Source organism: Mustela nigripes, chromosome 4 (assembly GCF_022355385.1).
Source record: "Mustela nigripes isolate SB6536 chromosome 4, MUSNIG.SB6536, whole genome shotgun sequence".
In the NCBI taxonomy this organism is placed as follows: Eukaryota; Metazoa; Chordata; class Mammalia; order Carnivora; family Mustelidae; genus Mustela; species Mustela nigripes.
In genome coordinates, this window is record NC_081560.1 from 151,707,811 (window position 1) to 151,726,176 (window position 18,366).

Here is an 18,366-nt window from a genome sequence, read left to right on the forward strand (position 1 = left end):
TCACAGAGCACAACTACCTGTCCCCCTCTCCCTCCCGAGGACTCGAGGGCAGATGTGCGGTCCATGTGGGGTCGACCCCCGAAGCCCGACTCCGGGGTTTGAGTCCTTTTGCATGACCCCGGGCAAGTTTCAGATCCTGTTTGTGCCTCAGGAGGCTAAGTGGGGATTGTGATAGCACTTACCTCACAGGGGGGGCTGTGAAAACGAAGTGAAGTGACATTTGTAACCGCTCTTAAATCAGCGTCTGGCACAGAGCAAGACGTCAAGCAATGATGGCCGTGGTTGTGCTTGTTTGGGCTGTGGCTCCTCAGCACAAGGCCCGTTCTCCCGGGGTGCCGTGGCATGATGCTGTGTGCCAGGTGTGATGCCCATGTTTTCTTGCAGACATCATGGAGCCCGAGGATGATCCCGAGCCTTCCGCCGGCCGCCAGCTGCGGGTCAGGTGTGGCCAGCTGCTGGCCTGCGGTCAGTGGCACCACCTGGCTGTGGTTATCACCAAGGAAATGAAAAGGAATTGCACCGTTTCCACCTATCTGGATGGACAGATCACCGGCTCGGCCAAGGTGAGCTCCGCTTGCCCCACCGCGATGCCTTCTGGCTGCGCCACCTGGAGCTGTCTCCCTTCTGCTCCTCGGTCTTGTTTGGCAGCGGATTTGGTGTCTAACGAAACTCCCCCTTGCTGCCCAGAGCGCTTGGCTGAGCTCAAACATGAGGAAAACCCCAAATCCAAGAAAGCAAAAATCCTTCAGAAACTGGAATGAAAGCCACACAAGCAGAGCAGAAGATGAAACATGGAAATAAGAGTAGTCAGACTATAAAGTCCCAGAGCAAACGAGGCTTCTCACAGTTTGAGTTGTGGATTCTCCGGGAAGGTCTGTGCAGGGTCTGAGGTTTTGCTTTTTGAAGAAGCTTCCTGGTCAATCTATTACGACTGTCCGCGCGCTGCGCTTAGAAGCCAGGCCCTAGGGCTTGCAAGGACACCACCTCTTACCAGATTTACAACAAAAATGACGAGGAAAAGACGGTTCCCTGCTTAGAGAAGGCAATGGAATGTGAACACGTAGCTGGAGAGGTGTCTCATCACTGCCATTTAGAGTCACCTGCTGCCCTGACACATGGGGAGAGGAAGCTGGGAGATGAGGGACATGGCAGGTGTGTCCTGGCAGGCACTGGGAGAGCTCCCCAGGGAAGCCAGAGTGAGAAGGGCCCAGAAGACACCAGGAGATGGGTGAAACCAAAATTTCACCCAGGTTTCTGAGAGAGCAGCTCAAGCTAGGCTGCATTCTAGAATCACTCGGAAAGTATTTTTTTTTTTAATTTATTTTTTAAAATTAATTAACTTATTTTCAGCATAACAGTATTCATCGGAAAGTGTTTTTAAAGTTCTACTGGGGCAGGCTGCTCCTAAGGGCAGTCTTAATAGGGTCTCTGTGTGCAGTGTAATTTGGTAATCTTTTCAGAGTTTCTCAGCTGGTTCTAATATTTAGCCAGAATGGAGAACCTTAGATTAATAGGGTTTCTCATTTTGATAGTTTGACATTTGAGGCTTGATAATTCTTTGTTGTAGGGATCCATTCTCTGTGTAGTAGGATACTTAGCAGCATCTGTGGCTTCCCTAGATGCCAAAGCATCGCGCGCGCGCTCTCTCTCTCTCTCTCCAGTTGTACTACCAGAAATATCTCCAGATATTTCCAAATGCTCTTTATGGGGCAAAATCACCCCTTGTTGAGAATCATTAGGTTAGAACAACCTAAGTTTGATATAACACCTAAAGATGAATTTGGTGCTATCTTCCAGTCTAATTATCTTATCAAAAAAAGGGCAATGGTAACCAGAAAGATTCAGCAGGAACATAACAAAAATAGGTCTTTCAAAGCATGGAGTTAATTCTTTCCTCAAATCATTGATGATACTAGCCATTCTTTCCTTCCTCCCTTTCCCTTCCCTTCTCCCTTCCTTCCTTCCTTCCTTCCTTCCTTCCCTCATTAAGTATTTTGGAGCACCCATTCTTTGTCAGGCACTGTTTCAGTTGCTAGGAATTGTCCATGCCCACCAGCCAAATACCTTCGAGAGTGCATATAGTACAAAACAAGAATTAGATTTATTAAGCTTGCTGTAGAAGGACACTCTATTTCATGAGGGGGGTAACAAAGACTTGGGAGGAATTTAGATAGGATTAGAGCTCATTTTAGGTGATTTGGGGAAGGGTTCAAAGAAGTGGAGGTTGGTCTGTTCTCAATTGTGTGCTTTCAGAAAGAGGGACTTTGATGTCTGCGTATGTTCGCAACTTTTATCCAGGAAGCAGGAGGAATGGAGCAGGTTAGAGTTGTCATTGGAGAAAAAAGCAGTATCACTCATGTTAGCCAGGATGGAACTCTGGTTAGTTTTGTGGTTGCACAGTGTCTTTGTTATTATCTGTTTAGGCATGATTACAGAGTGGGCTTGTTTTTTTCTTCTTTTGCAAAACATGTTAGTGTTCGTGTTTTGTCTTCCAAAATAGGTTGGTATTCTGTGAAATGGTTCATGGACTTTGAGGCTAAGAAACAAATCCTGTTGATGTTTGGACCTTGCTCACACCTAGCACAGGGGCTGGCACCCAGTAAGCATGCAATAAGTATTCAGTGAATTGCATTGAATTTACAGCCACAAGGAGTAAGACAGACTGGATGATAGCATAGTTGAGTGAATTGGTCCATGGATGAAGAACTGACCTCGTGGGACGAGCTAAGCCAGAGTTAGTTAGCAGGAGGTTGGCAGTGGTGTGGGGCCACAGGAATATGCCAAAATATGCTGTGGGGAATGACCAAGAGTGGAGTCAGACAGAGTTGATTTTTCCAAGATGATCTCAAGTTGGTTCAGGATCAGCAAGTGAAATTTAATTGGAATAAATGTGAAGGCCTGTGTTTAGAGGCAGACATCGGCTGAGCAAGAACAAGATGGGAGAGCTTAGGTTATGGATGACCCAGTTTAACAGCCTTTACCTTAACAGCCTTACCTTAACCTTAACGGCCTCTAATGTTAGAGCCTTTATTTTAATTTCCAAGGGAAGATATAAATTTTGAAACGTGGGGAATAGTTCAACAGCCTGAATTGAGCAAAATGATGTGGGAGAAATTTGAGACATCTTATGTTTGTAAATCAATGCAGATGGCGCAGTGAGTAAAGGCAGTAGGAATTTGGAAAAAAAGACAAGCTGATTGCAGGGGTGGGGCAGATCTTCAGTGTGGGAGAGAGAGAAGTCCCTGCTTGGCACGAGGGGAGAGGAGGAGAGAGCACAGTGGACCCGCTCTAGGCAGTTCTGGTGCCTGAAAACTTGGTTTGTTCTTCTTTGAAAATCTCATTTAATTGGTAGAGAGAAAAAGACTATTTCTGAAATTGTATGACCCCTCATTTGAAACTATGTATTTATATACATAAATGTGGATATAGTGATTTTATAGTCATTATAAAAATTATATAAACACATTTTGAAATACCTGAAAAATATTGAAAAGAAGAAAGAATGCCTATATTCCTTCTATCTTACCATACTTTGTAGTTTCTTTTAGTTTATTCCCTTCAGAAAAATAGCTGTAACTTTATTGCATAGAAAATATTATATATTACTTAATTTTTACTAGTATTTAAAATATTTTTACCTGTGTAAACTTTGAAATTATCATTTTAAAATTTGTGATACTCTGTTAACTAGTTTTCTTCTACTTTATTGAAATTTTTATTGAGATAATTATAGGCTACCATGTAGTTATAAGAAATAATAGCAAGAAATCCTGTGTACCTTTTACCCAGTTTCTCCCCAATGGTGACATCTTAAAAAACCGTAGAAAAATTTCTTAACCAAAATATTGATATTGATACAATCTGCTGATTTGTTCAGATTTCCCAGTTTTACTTGTATTTGTGTATATGTGTATGTATGTGTTCCACACAATTTTATCACATGTGTAGGTTCCTATGTCCATGACTTCTGTCAAGATTCAGAATGTTTATGTCACTACAATGCTCCCTTGTGTCCCTTGTGTTGCCCTTTTATAAAAACTAAAATACAGCCACTCCCACTCACTCACACCTGCCTCCCTTATTCCTGTCCCTAACCTTGGCAACCAAGAATCTAGAATGTTGTCATTTCAAGGATGTGGTATATATGAAACTGTACAGTATATGATTTTTTAGGATTGGATTTTCAATCAACATAATTCTCTGAAAATTCATCCAAATTGTTGCTGTACATCAATATTTAATTCCTTTTTATCACTGAGTAGTATTCCATGATATGGATGTATATGTTAACCATTCACTGATTGAAGGGCATTTGGGCTGTTTTCAGTTTTGAGATATTACAGATAAAGCTGCTTTGAACATTTATTTTCCTTTTTTGTTTTTTTCTTTGTTTTGCTATGAACGTTTGAGTACAAGTTTTTATGTGAACTTAAGTCCATATTTCTCTTGGATAAATGCCTAGGAGTTCAATTGCTGGGTCATATGGTGATTGTATATTTGGTTTTATAAGAAACAGCCAAATCATTTTCCCAGATTGACTGTGCCATTTTACACTTCCCATCAGCAACAGATGAGTGATCCCGTTTCTCTGTATTTGGTGTGGTCACTATTTTTCGTATTAGCCATTCTGATAGGTGTGTAGTGATAGCTCATTGTGTTTTTCATTTGCATTTATTTAATGGCAAATGAGATTAAAAATCTTCTTAAGTGCTTATTTGACATCTGTATATCCTCTTAAGTTATGTCTGTCCATATCTTGTGGCTATTTTCTAATTGGATTGTTTTTCTTCTTGAGCTTTAAGGTATATATTCTATACACTAGTCCTCTGTTGCGTGATTTGCCAAAGAATTTCTCATAGTCAGTAGCTTGTGTTCCATCTTCTTTCCCATAGGAGTTTGGAGGGCAGAAGTTTTTGTTTTGATGAAGTATAATTCATCAGATTTTCCTCTTATGACTTCAACTTTTGGTGTTGACTCTAAGAACTCTTCGCCTAACCCTAGATCCTAAAGATTTTCTTCTGTGATTTCTTCTAAAAGTTTTCTAGATTTATATTTAAATTTGTTATCTCTTATGAGTTAACTTTTATAGGAGGTGTGAAGTTTAAGTTGAAGTTCATTTCTTTGCCCATGGGATGTCCAGCTGTTTCCACAACATTGGTTAAAAAGGCTATCATTCCTACACTGAATTGCTTTTGAAACTCCATCAAAAATCAGATGGGCACATTTGTATGGATTTATTTCCAGATTCTATATTCTGTTCTACCGATCTATGTGACTACATCCCTACCAATACCACACTATCTTAATTATTGTAGCTATGTATTAATATTGACTAAAATGGTGCCTCCCACTTAATTCTTCTCTTTCAAAAAAAAAGATAATCAAAATCACTCTTATTTTTTGAAAAAGAAAAATTAATCTATTTGTTTAAGTTATTCTAGGGCTTGTACCCTCAAATATAAATGTTAGAATTAGCTTGTGTGTGTCTATAAAAGCTTTCTGATATTTTGATAAGAACTGCATTAACCTAATCATTTTAGGGAGAAATAATATTTTTACTATGTTGAGTTTTCCTATCCATGAACATGGTTTGCCTCTCCATTTATACAGGTCTTCTTTCATTTCTTTTGTTGACATTTTTGAATTTTTAGTATATAGATTTCAAACACTTTTCATTTAAATATTTCATTTTCTTTTGAGTGATTGTAAATGATAGTGTGTTTTTTACTTTTAATTTTTTTAAAATTTTAAAAATTTATTTTCAGAATAACAGTATTCATTGTTTTTACACCATACCCAGTGCTCCATGCAATCTGTGCCCTCTCCAATACCCACCACCTGGTTCCCCCAACCTCCCACCCCCCACTTCAAAACCCTCAGATTGTTTTTCAGAGTCCATAGAAATGATAGTGTTTTTAATCTTGGTTTCTGCATGCCCATTGTTATCCTCTAGAATGTGATTGATTTTTGTATGTTGATAATGTATCCTGTGACCTTGCTGACCTCACTTATTATTCCTAGGTGCCTTTTTTTTTTTTTTGTAGATTCTTTGGAATTTTCCACATGGACATATTATTTGCAAATAGAAATGATTTTATTTCTTCCTTTCTATTTGTATATGTCTGTAATTATTTAGTACATAAAACTTAATGGGTGTGCAAATACTGGACATTTAGATTCTCAGTGGAATGACTGGAACAGAAAAGATAAACATTTTAGTGGCTCTTAATATTCCTTGTCAAATTTGTTTCCAAAGACACAGTGTCAGTTTTTTACTCTCACCAACATTTTGTAAACTGCTTTCCTGCATTGTTTCTCAGCTTTGAGAGTGAGCTTTTTAATGTTTGTAGATGAAATAAGCTTTTACTTTTAGAGTGTAAGGTATATCATTTTATATCAATGAGTGTTTATTTGATTAATTCCGAGGTTAAATCTTTCTTTTTCCCCCTACCCCCATCCTTTTAATTTTAACAGATGTTGTATATTCAGGCCTTACCAGGGCCTTTCCTTTCAATGGATCCATCTTCATTTGTAGATGTTTATGGATATATTGCTACCCCTCGACTTTGGAAACAAAAGTCATCATTAATATGGCGTCTTGGGCCTACATACCTCTTTGAAGAAGCCATCTCAGTGGACACTCTGGAAGTTATTAACAAACTTGGCCCAAGATACTGTGGTAACTTCCAAGCTGTGCATGCTCAAGGTATAGAGTGTTTTGATTTATAATGATCTCACTGATATTATTTTTTTTAATGGACATCTAGTTATTTATAGCATATTTATAAAGAATAAACTCAGTATAGATCAGTCATTAGGGAGGCCCTCTGTAATTGGATCATTATAAATTTAAAACCCAAAAGAAAATGTCACAGAAAAGGAAATGACAATATCCTTTAGATTTCAACTCCAAAGCCCATAATGGAGGAGAATGGGTGGGTAATACCATCAGCAAAGAAAGAGAGAGGAGAATGTGATAAATAACTTACATTCCTTTTAATGAAGAAGCTTTTTAACTAAAGTATACTATTGTATTCAATTATTAAACAGGCAGACAAACATCCACATTTCCATTATTGATTGCTGGCTGTTCAAGTAGGGAGTACTGCTCTCTGTGCTCTATCAAGTCAAGGGGGTCAGCTCCCATCTGGGAAGAATGATGAATGAATTTATGTACAGAAGAAGCCTTGTGCACAGTGAAGGGCAATTGAGCACTGTAGAGTTTTTCTGTCTCCAGGCTCCATGTCTTCTTCAAGCTTCCATTTCCTCTGGCAGATGGCACTGGCCAGAGCCATGCGATGAGGTCAAGTCTAAAATTTTGCTCACTGCCTATTCAGGCCATGTAGTTCCACTAGCCCACATGGCTTTCTTTGACCCAGGGACCAGGGTGCTCATTCCAAGTGTAATGTTCACCATGGCATATAGCTCATTGAAGATATTAGGGCTTTCAGCCCAGTCTCTCTCTGCCTCTCTCTCTCTCTCTTTTTTTTTTTTTTTTTTTTTTTTTTTTACACCAGCTCTCTTATCACTTAGCATTTTGGTTTTGGAGGATGAGGTTATATCATCTCTTTGGTAGATGCTTCAAGCTTTAGTAATTTCACACCCCAGTTGCTCTTATTTTATAGTAGGGTTAATTCTGTGAGATTTATCCAGTTTCCTGTAAGTGTCAGAGAACCACAGGGGCAAACATGTGACATAAACATACACTCAAACAACATAAGACAGCCTCTCAGTGGTAGCTTCACCATATAGCCATAGCTATTTATTTTACTGAATTCATACTTTCTCTTCTGTAGAGATAGTAAAGATGATCAAAGCTGTGTTGTTCTAGGAGTGGACCCTGATATAGAAGCGACGCCCCTCATTGCTGAGGAAAAGGTATCCTTTGGCCTTCACTTAGCCAGCTCCTCTACCACCAGTGTTACAGACATCAGAAACACTTACAGTGAGGTGGACAGCCGCCTGATTGCCAAAGAGGTACAACTTCTGCCTTCACTTGTTGCCCCCTTTTGGAATCATGACCTCATAGCTTGCTTCAGCTTTCAGTGCTTAAGTGGACACAAACTCATAAACATGCACGCGCCGACAGATTCACACAGGCGTGCTGCCCGTTTCATTTGTTAAAATAACACATGCCTCTTCACCCATTCGGGTCTCCTGGCACTAAAGCTTTTATTTGGAATGCTCAGAAGAGAGAGCAGGTGCTCTGTATTCTTCACTGGAGAACAGGAACAAATGGAATTTGAAAAACCTTTGTGACACTGAAAACACGATTGAGCTTCTCTTTTCTAGATGCTACTGACTCCCCAGCCCTGCAAAATGTTCTGTGAGTTGCCATGCTTATTTCAAACAGCCAACTTGCCAACAGCAAGCAGACATGTTTGTAGAGGACGCTGCCAGTAGATGAAGTATTTCCTAATCCCTGCAGAGCACGGTCTTTTGCTTAATGCTGATGAATTTGGGCTGATTCGTTTACATTCTCTCCATCCTCACAGACAGAGGGCCACCTCCCTTTACTGAAGAGGCTCAGTATATAAGGGATGAGGTCTTGTTGTGCACCTCCGCAGTGTCTTTACCCAAAGAGTACCCCAGACTCTCGTCTGCCTAGCCCTTTGAGACCAGTGAGGCCGGGCCTTGCAGAGGCTGGACAGCCTGGACTGGGAAGGAGGCAGCCTGGTTTTCGTGGCACCATCCCATCTCCACATGTTCTTGGGTCCACCTCTCCCTCATTAGCTCTTCACTGTGACCTGTGGGACATCTGTGGCATGACTACACCACCAGAGCTGCTCCCACGTGACTCAGCCACAGCCTGGGTGGTGGGGCATGGGAACCCAAATTTTGACGTCAGTCTCCCTGACATTGGTTCACTTATTATTTATTCACTGACTTTCTCTTACTGAGTGCCAACACTGGACCAGGCCTTGGGGTGCCTGCTCTCCAGGACCTTGCAAATAAAAGCTCTTCCATTCCAGAAGATTTCTTAGGACTGACTGTTGCTCATTTCTCTAGATGAACATTTCATCCCGTGACAATGCCACACCTGTGTTCTTGCTAAGAAATTGTGCTGGCCACCTCTCGGGTTCTCTCCGAACCATTGGCGCTGTGGCTGTGAGCCATTTAGGTAGGTGAGGTCTTGCCCTTTTGCTACTGTTTGGGAAGATGGGCATGTGGCTATCATTGCTTGTGCAGCCTGGACCTCTAAGCGGCTTCCCAGCGAGGGTGAGGGTTGGCGTGTTAGCCTGCCGCACTGCACAGAGATCAGTTCACCTTGCCGCATTCGCCAGTTGCCAGTGAACTCAGCGACTATCCGGGCTGGCATCTATGCACAGTGGGACCTGTCGAGTGTGCATGGGGCGGTGGGGGGGCCCTTTGACAGAGGCAATGGTTGTGGTTATTTGGGTAAAAATAGCCACTGACTGCTGCTTGTCATGCAGCTGGGCAAGAGCAGGGCAGGGTGTGGGTACAAAGTCCAATCTTACAGGATCTAGAGCACAGACAAGAGCTTGGGGTTGTCACAACCAGCATCCCAAGGCCCAGAGAGCTTGTGACTCTCCCAGCAGTCTGGATGGAGACAAAGGCAGTGATCTGAAATTCTTTGGGCTGTTTCGGCCTTTTGGTGAGCCAGGAAGAACTCAGTACAGGATTTTTCAGGGTGCTAAGACTTTCAAACCTCTATCCTTCCTCCTGCTCCCAGCCTGTCCTAGGTGCACAGGTGTCTCTACTCTGGGTGGACAGTGGCACTGGCAGCTCTTATGTCCTTGCAGGATTCCAGGGGACTTGCCATTGCCCTGCAGCTGTGATGTATTGATGGAATTCCTTTGTCTCACACAGGCGTAAGGGTGTTCCACTCCATCCCGGCAGCCAGCAGCCTGGACTTCATTGGCGGGCCCACCATCCTCCTGGGCCTCATTTCCTTAGCAACAGATGACCACACCATGTACGCAGCCGTGAAAGTCCTGCACTCTGTCCTGACCAGCAATGTCATGTGCGACCGCCTAATGCAGCACATCTGTGGGTACCAGGTAATCCCACCCTCCCCTCTGAGCCTGTAACTCCTGGAGGAGCGGAGAAGAGCTTCACTGGCCCTACGGGACTTTCCCTCCAGCGTAACTTCTAGAGAAGGGAAAGCAAGGGAAGGGTCTTGAAGCCAGTGTCACCGCAGCGGAAGGCCAGGGGATAGCCAGGCAGAGAGGGACTCTGATCAGAATGGGGGTGCTCACCTGTATACCAGTACCTTTCATTGAATTCAGGAATCATCTGTCACCTGCTTTGCACCTGACATGATGGTAGCCCGGGTGCAGGAACCAGGGTGCTGGGTTTGAATCTTGCCTCTTCCTCAAACTTGCTATGTAACCTTACATGACTTACTAACCTTACATGAGTTACTTACCCTAGCTGCCTCAGTTTCCTTGATAATATGATACGGACATTCTCCTGTCCTTTGTCCTGGAGTTTTTGTGAGCACTAGATCATTTAATTCAATGGATGGCTGTGTATTATGGCTGTGCAGAATAAGGGCTCTGTAAGTGCCAGCTATCTCTAGTTCTTACTCTCTTTGAGCCTCAGTTCCCCTATGTGTAAAATGGGAATAATAACAGCACTTGTTTTGTAAGCCTATGATGATTAAGTGAGTTCATACCTGCCGAGTGTTCAGAAGAGTACCTGCTCAGAGTAACTGTGATTGTTAATGCTGTTTACTATTTGTAAGGTCACCCAAGACACGTTCACTGCCTTTGAGTACCTTCCTGCATGGCTGGAAGGAAATCATGAAGGGCAGGACTAGTGTCAAAGTCTAGACAATGTCACTGGGGTGCACAGGCCATGGTGGTTCCTCCTGGGTACAGCAGGAGCTAAGAGAAAGCCTTCTTGTCTCTTTGGCCCCCAAGTCAGGGTCTGAGAAGAAGAAAGCTTCTCAGACACACACCCTCTTACCTAGACTGCTGCCCCAGCTGAACAGTGACCCATTCCCTCTGCTTCTCCCTTTAATTGCATTGATATCAGCCATAGTTCTATATTACAGACCTGATGATCCTTCCTTCCTGTGCATACCCTTCAAAGGCACCCAGTCACTGGTAGAATATCCCAGACTCCTTATAGTGGATTCAAAGGCCTTTAAAAACTGGCTGCCAACCTGTCCTGCCAGCCCCATTTAGCCCCATTTCCTGCCCAGCCAGTGAAACTTCCTCCCTGAATCCTGCATGGTCATGGATTGCTAACCACCTCATATTACTTTGTGTACCTGTAATCTCGGCTTGGAGCACCGCCTCCCTCTCTTCCCCAGGTCAGGCTCTAACGGCAAAGGGGATCTCTCTTCTAAGCCCTGAGCTGAGTGTGCAGCCGTATCCTGGCTGTCCTTGGTACTGCACATGTGCCCGGTCTCAGGCTCTTACCCAGTGCTGTAATTATGCCTCTGCTCATCTCTACAGGACTGTAATTGTCTAAAGGCATGGGAGTTTCCTTATTCTTTGCCAGTATATTACTGACACCAAACAGATACTCAGTAAATATTTTGGTAATTAGTGAATGGGTGTGTCTGGTTTATGTTAAAACTCAAGAATTAGGGCTTTGGGGATATTAAAATTTTCTCTGAATCATGTTAAAAGCAGCTGTAGTGGCATGTGTTCTACTTCAGCACATGCAGATCTGCTGTGACTAGGCATTTGGGCTATTATTGTGAACATTTCCAAAAAGGTACATAGCACTTCCTGTTCTTGGGGGTTTACCTAAAAGGATAAAATAAGACAAATACCAAGATAATTTTAAATTTTTTAAAAATTAAAAAAAATTTTTTTTAGTACCCAAGATAATTTTAAGATACATTGAATGTAGTAAGTGTCCGAGGTTCTCTTCCAGAACTACCATGTTCTCTGTGACTTGGGTGTTCTCCAGCCATCACTTGGGTGTTCTCCATCCTCCCAGAAACTCCAGGTTCATGGATATCTGGAACTCTCACTCATGCTCACTGTGGCCTCCCCACCACCAAGTGTAGGGCCTGCAGCACTGTGAATTTTCAGTGAATGTTTTCTTGGCCTAAGCAGAGTGCCTTGAGAAAGATGATGTGCTATAGAGGTGGCTACAGAAAATGTGGTTACAGGTAATGGCTACAAAGTTGGCCAACATCACATGTGGGACTGTGTAGCTTGAGTTTTTCAGGAAGAAAGAGGTGGTAGAGACAAGGAGTGGCTCATGCATGGAATCCATGTACTCAGTTCTTGTTGACCGAATATCTCCTAAGAGCTAGGCAGCAGGGATATGGATGAGTCGTGATATGGAACTCGATCCCAGGACTCTGGAATCATGACCTGAGCTGAAGGCAGATGCTTAACTGACTGAGCCACCCTGGTTGGCTGGGAGGGTTCTAAAGATGAGAAATATTACAGCATTTTTGTCAGTGGGAAGAAGTAACAGGAGAAAGAGAGAAAAACTCTCCCGCTGGGCCATGTCCTCGAGAAGGTGAGGGATGTGCTCCAGGGGCCACCTGGATAGAGACCCTGTTTAGGACAGGAAGGAGTGCAAGCAGGCATCAGTGGATCTGGTATGGGCAGATGAGTGCGTTCATGTCTGATGGGTTCTGTCTTCTCAGCGGAGTGTGAAGTGGGGTGGTGGAGGCAAAGGGAGGTTGGGGAGAGAGGAGAAGAGATGAAAGCCTCATCTTTAAGATGAAGAAAACAGGCTTACTAGAAAAACAGAGTTGGATCACCAGGTCAAATGGGGTCTACTTTGGCATTTGACACTATTACTACAAAGTGAAACCAGTCAGCCTGCATGTGCAATTTTTCTCAAGCAACTTTCAGCCATCCTAATTATGTCTGGATCAGGGAGTAGGGAATGGTCAGATTTCAGATATAGCTAAGAAGTGACTGGAGCAGTCTGGAAAGATAATGAGTATTCACTGATCACGGGTCATCTTGGGCAGTTGGGCTGCTTTAACAGAATACCACAGACTGGGTGGCTTGTAAACAACACAAAGTTATTTCTCACAGTTCTGGAGGCTGGGAAGTCTAAGATCAGAGTGCCACCATGGCCAGGTTGGATGAGGGCCCTATTCTGGATTGCAGATGGCCAATTTCTCATTGTATTCTCACATGACAGAGATTAGAGGGAGGGATCAAGCTCTCTTGTGACTCTTACAAGGGCATTAATCCCACCATGAAGCTCCACCCTCATGACTCCTTCTAACTCTACCTACCTTCCACAGGACACATTTCCAAATAACACTGCATTTGGGGATAGGGTTTCAACACACGAATTTGGGGAGGACACAAACATGCAGTTTATATCAGCAAGCAAGACTTCCCAATAGCACATTGGAGAGGATATCTGGGAGGACAAGGTGAATGGCTGGATGGTGTCAGATCCAGGCTTAGGGAATTGAGTGGTGGATAAGATGGGTGAGAACTCAGGTACCAGTAGATGGAGGCAACCTGAAGTTTGTGTGACTGAGGTCAACAGAGACATAAGGCTAAGTGAGATCCCGCTCATTAGTCTCCGAGTTGGGTCTGGACTCCTGGGATCCCAGTGGTTCCATCCTTATATGTTGTTGCTTCCCTGGGCCCAGCACAGCAGAAAGGCACACTCGGTGGTTGAAGCCTAAAGTAAGATCCTGGTGCAGCTGGGCTCATAGGGATGTGGTGGCTTCCTGGTGACACAGCAACATTTATGGGATGGTTATGAAGGCAGGATTTGGTAAAGGGAAATGAGAAAGAACACAAAGAAATGCAGGAGAAAAAATACCTGGTAGTACAATTGCTTAGTCATAGGGTAGCTCTTTCTTCAACTTTTTGAGGAACCTCCATACTGTTTTCCAGAGTGGCTGTACCAGCTTGCATTCCCACCAGCAGTGTAGGAGGGTTCCCTTTCTCCGCATCCTCACCAGCATCTGTCATTTCCTGACTTGTTAATTTAAGCCATTCTGACTGGTGTAAGGTGGTATCTCACTGTGGTTTTGACTTGTATTTTCAAGATTCTGAGTGATATGGAACATTTTTTCATGTATCTGTTGACCATGTGGTTGTCTTCTTTGGAGAAATGTTCATGTTTTCTACCCATTTCTTAACTGGATTTTTTGGGTTTTTTTTTTTGGGGGGGGGTCTTGAGTTTGATAAGTTCTTTATAGATTTTGGACACTAGCCCTTTATCTGATAATAATTGGCAAATATTTTCCCCCATTTTGTAGGTTGTCTTTTATATTTGCCAACTGTGTCCTTTGCTGTGCAAAAGCTTTTTTATCTTGATGAAGTTCCAATAGTTCATTTTTGCCTTTGTTTCCCTTGCCTTTGGAAATATGTCTAGCAAGAAGTTGCTGTGGCTGAGGTCAAAGAGGTTGCTGCCTGTGTTCTCCTCTAGGATTTTGATGGTTTCCTGTTTCACATTTAGGTCTTTCATCCGTTTTGAGTCTATTTTTGTGTATGGTGTAAGAAAATGGTCCATTTTCATTCTTCTGTATCTGGCTATGCAATTTTCCCATCATCATTTCTTGAAGAGACTGTCTTTTTTCCATTGGCTACCCTTCCCTTTTTGTCAAAGTTTAGTTGACCATAGAGTTGAGGGTCCACTTCTGGGTTCCACTGATCTATGTGTCTGGTTTTGTACCAGTACCACACTGTCTTGATGATGACAGCCTTGACACACTGCAAACAGATTGACAAACATAGTGATCCAAAGGGGCACATGCACCCCAATATTTATAGCAGCAGTGTTCACAATAACCATAATATGGAAAGAACCGAGATGTCCATTAACAGATGAATGGAGAAAGTGTGTGTGCACGCGCGTGTGTGTTTAAAACGGAATATTAGTCAGGCATCAAAAAGAATGGAGACTTGTTATTTGCAATGACATGGATGGAGTTAGAGAGTATTTTGCTAAGCAAAATAAGTCAGAAAGAGGAAGACAAATATCCTATGATTTCACTCATCTGTGGAATTTAAGAAATGACTGAACATAAGGGAAGGGAAGGGAAAAAATGAAATGAAAATTGAGAGGGGGCAAGTCGTAAGAGGCTCTTAACTCTAGGAAACAAACTGAAGGCTGCTGGAGGGGAGATGGGTAGGGATTGGGGTAACTGGGTGACGGGCATTAGGGAGGGCACATGATTTAATGAGCACGGAGTGTTATATGCAATTGATGAATCACTCTACCTCAGAAACAAAAAAAAAAAATAAAAAAGAAATGTAGAGGGAAACCAAGAGAGAATGGCATTCTGAAAACAGTGGGGGAGATTCAGGAAGAAGCAGGGGGTCCCTAGTGAGAGGTCAAGTCACACACGTACACAAGTACAGAAGAGTGGACCCTGATCAGAAGCAGACACAGAAGTTGGGGTGTGTTTTTCCTCTGAGAACATGGGAATGAAGGAGGTAACAGCAGAGAGCAGAGGACTTGCAGGCTGAGCAGATGACAGGTGCTGGTGGGAACAGGCAGGCGAAGGAGAAAGAGTTCTAGTGATGCATTCATGAGGAAATTGCTTTGTGTTTTAATTTTTTCAGATAATGGCTTTTCTCCTGAGGAAAAAGTCCTCTCTCCTAAACCATCGAATTTTTCAGCTCATCCTCTCGATTGCTGGCACTGCAGAGCTAGGCTTCGTGTCATCTGCTATCACCAACGTTGGCGTCTTTCAACACATCCTCTGCAATTTTGAGGTAAACTGGAGACTGGCCATTAGCCCTGAAAGAGTGGGTGTGTGTGGTGGTAAAGAATGCCTGGAGCTTCCTCTAAACTCAGGAGGCCAGCTTCCTCAGTAACCATGAGGGCGGGGAGAAGGAAAACCTCAAAAGCTTTGGAGCCGGGGAGGTCTGGGTTTATAATTAATATGAGCCCATCAATGGACTGTGTGGCCTTGGGCGAGTGTCTTAATTTCTCTGAGTTCTAGTCTTCTCATTTATGAGATGGGAAGCATCATGTTCCTCCCACAGGCTGGCGTGGGGGTCAAACCAGATAGGATCTGGGAATGGATTCTAAAACTGGAGGATACCGTATATAGAGACAGAGATACAGATGTAGATGTAGATATAGATATAGATATAGATATAGATATAGATATAGATAGGCTTAAAAAATATATACTCTGCTCCCTTTAGATGGTGCTTTGCTGTTGACAAATATTCCTTAAAAGTGCTGACTGAGAGACCCTGAGGGAAGGACTGAGGCTAGGTGAGGGGTACTGCACAGAGCTTCAGCTGGATTGCTGTAGTCACAAAACACCATTTACTGAGTGCCTCTGGGCTCAGGCACTGACCACGTCCTGGAGACATGCTGGGGTGAGAGCACAGTTGGGTCAGATTTGTAGATCAGGGACTCCAGGGCTGGGTGGGGTGGAATGTGTTCAGAGGGGGTGGAGTGTATGCTATTGGCAGATAGGAAGGATGGGAACAACCTTGGGGATTTCAGAGCAAGTGGCTTGCAGGGTGCCTGCCAGGCTGTGTGTTGCAGGCAGAGGGGAGGCTGGAGGGGGAAGGAGACATGACAGGTGAGAGACGCTAGGCTGCGGGATGGGACGTGCACGTTAGCCAGTCCCTGCTGCAGTCCATGGAAGGATTTTAAAAATGGATTTTTTTAAATTTAAAAATGATATATGCTCATTATAGAATATTTAAAATTACAGAAAAATGGGGGTGGAAGCTCTGATTTCTGAGATCCAGATGACTCTTGTCAACTTTTAAGGCATGGCTTTTTTGTACTTTCTATGCATAATACACATATATTTTTATATCATAGTCATGATCATAGCATAGACATATTTTAAGTCCTGCCTTTTCTTTTCTCATATAACAGACATGAAAGATATTTGTTATGGATTCTTCTTTTTTCTTTTAAACACTTTTTTTTTAGATTGTATTTATTTATTTGACAGAGATCACAAGTAGGCAGAGAGGCAGGCAGAGAGAAAGAGGAGGAAGCAGTCTCCCTGCTGAGCAAAGAGCCAGATGTGGGGCTCGATCCCAGGACCCTGGGATCATGACCTGAGCCAAAGGCAGAGACTTAACCCACTGAGCCACCCTGGTGCCCCAAAACACTTTTAATGAAAAGGAAAAGACACTAATAGTCCACTTGTCTGCCTCACATCTGACCACTTTAGGAAGCTGTTGAGTCCACACCTTTGGAGGAGAAACAATCAGCCAAGCCAGTCACTTGCACAACCCTTACTCTCTTGTACTCAGACTCCGGTTCCAAATGCTCCTGTGTTAAGAGTACATACTGCATCGCATTACGAGATGGAGAGACAGGGAGAACAGCCCCCCTAGAGCTCATCTCCCGAAGTCTGGGACTTTAAGAACCAGACAGTGACAAAGACACAGCACCAGTCCATGGACAGGCAAAATGGGGAGGAAATAGGGCTTGAGAAAGGAAGATGAGAAACGTACATGGAACCAGGAAGTAAAGGAGGAAGGTATCTAAAACCAGAAACACACGAGAGCTAGGAAAACCCTTGTGACCTGTGCTGTCCCACTGCACACAAGTCACTAAAAGTCCAAGAGAGCATTTGTGAGACCTGTCCAATCAAGAATTCAAGTCCCTTCCATTACATCATACCCTTTCTTAATCTCATAGGCTCCCAGCAAGCTCAATGCTTTAGCCGCGCTCTTCAACTCTCCCATCATTACTCCTTCAATGACCCTTTCCAATAATGCTTGTTAAAGATAACATCACACTTAAAAACATTTGTTATGGACTTTTATGAGTTTTTTTCTGAATCAGAATAATATCTGTCTTATAACAAGTTTGTGGTTTCTTCACCATTCCTCTATTGTCAAAGTCTTAGATTTTCCCCCTATATTGTTGTTTTGAGTAAATGTTATTTTGTTGTTTCCCCTGCTTTAAAAACTGTGTCCTTTGAACAAATGATCAAAGTTAAATTATTAGGATAAAGGCTTTCTAGATAATTTTTAGATTATTACTAAGTTTTGCTAAATTCCTGATACCTAAGGATGTTAACTAAAGAATGACATGCTAGAATTTTATTTTAGGCCTATTACTCTGGTGGCAGGAGCTCAAGGCAAGGGAGAGTGGGTCATGAGATTGCTACAGAAATCCAGGTGGAAGATTTTGAAACTGAATTTTAGCAAAGATGGTGGGATAAAGAAGATTAATGAAGTTCATTCAGATGAGACGTGATTAAGAACTGAATGAAAGGAACTCACTATATAACACTGTGTATTACAGAGGACTGTTGACCGCTGCTGCTGAAAGCCAAATTTAGAGGAAAATGTATAGTCATCAGTATATATGTATTAGAAAAAAGAACATTTAAGGGGCGTCTGGGTGGCTCAGTGGGTTAAGCTGCTGCCTTCGGCTCAGGTCATGATCTTAGGGTCCTGGGATCCAGTCCCGCATTGGGCTCTATGCTCAGCAGGGAGCCTGCTTCCCTCT

The 18,366-nt window shown here is 42.9% G+C and overlaps 1 protein-coding gene across 7 annotated transcripts in view; it reads left to right on the forward strand.

Moving 5' to 3' along the window:
- WDFY4 (WDFY family member 4) overlaps positions 1 to 18,366 on the forward strand; it is a 281,403-nt gene that overhangs the window by 84,300 nt on the left and 178,737 nt on the right. For 6 of the 7 annotated variants that reach the window (XM_059397992.1, XM_059397994.1, XM_059397995.1 and 3 more), the window contains exons 19-24: positions 385 to 563; positions 6,475 to 6,706; positions 7,832 to 7,977; positions 9,010 to 9,121; positions 9,832 to 10,022; positions 15,486 to 15,638. In XM_059397992.1, coding sequence (XP_059253975.1) covers positions 385 to 563; positions 6,475 to 6,706; positions 7,832 to 7,977; positions 9,010 to 9,121; positions 9,832 to 10,022; positions 15,486 to 15,638 — 1,013 coding nt within the window. Of the gene's footprint in view, positions 1 to 384; positions 564 to 6,474; positions 6,707 to 7,831; positions 7,978 to 9,009; positions 9,122 to 9,831; positions 10,023 to 15,485; positions 15,639 to 18,366 lie in introns of those variants that run through there. The other variant, XM_059397998.1, reaches the window with a different exon arrangement.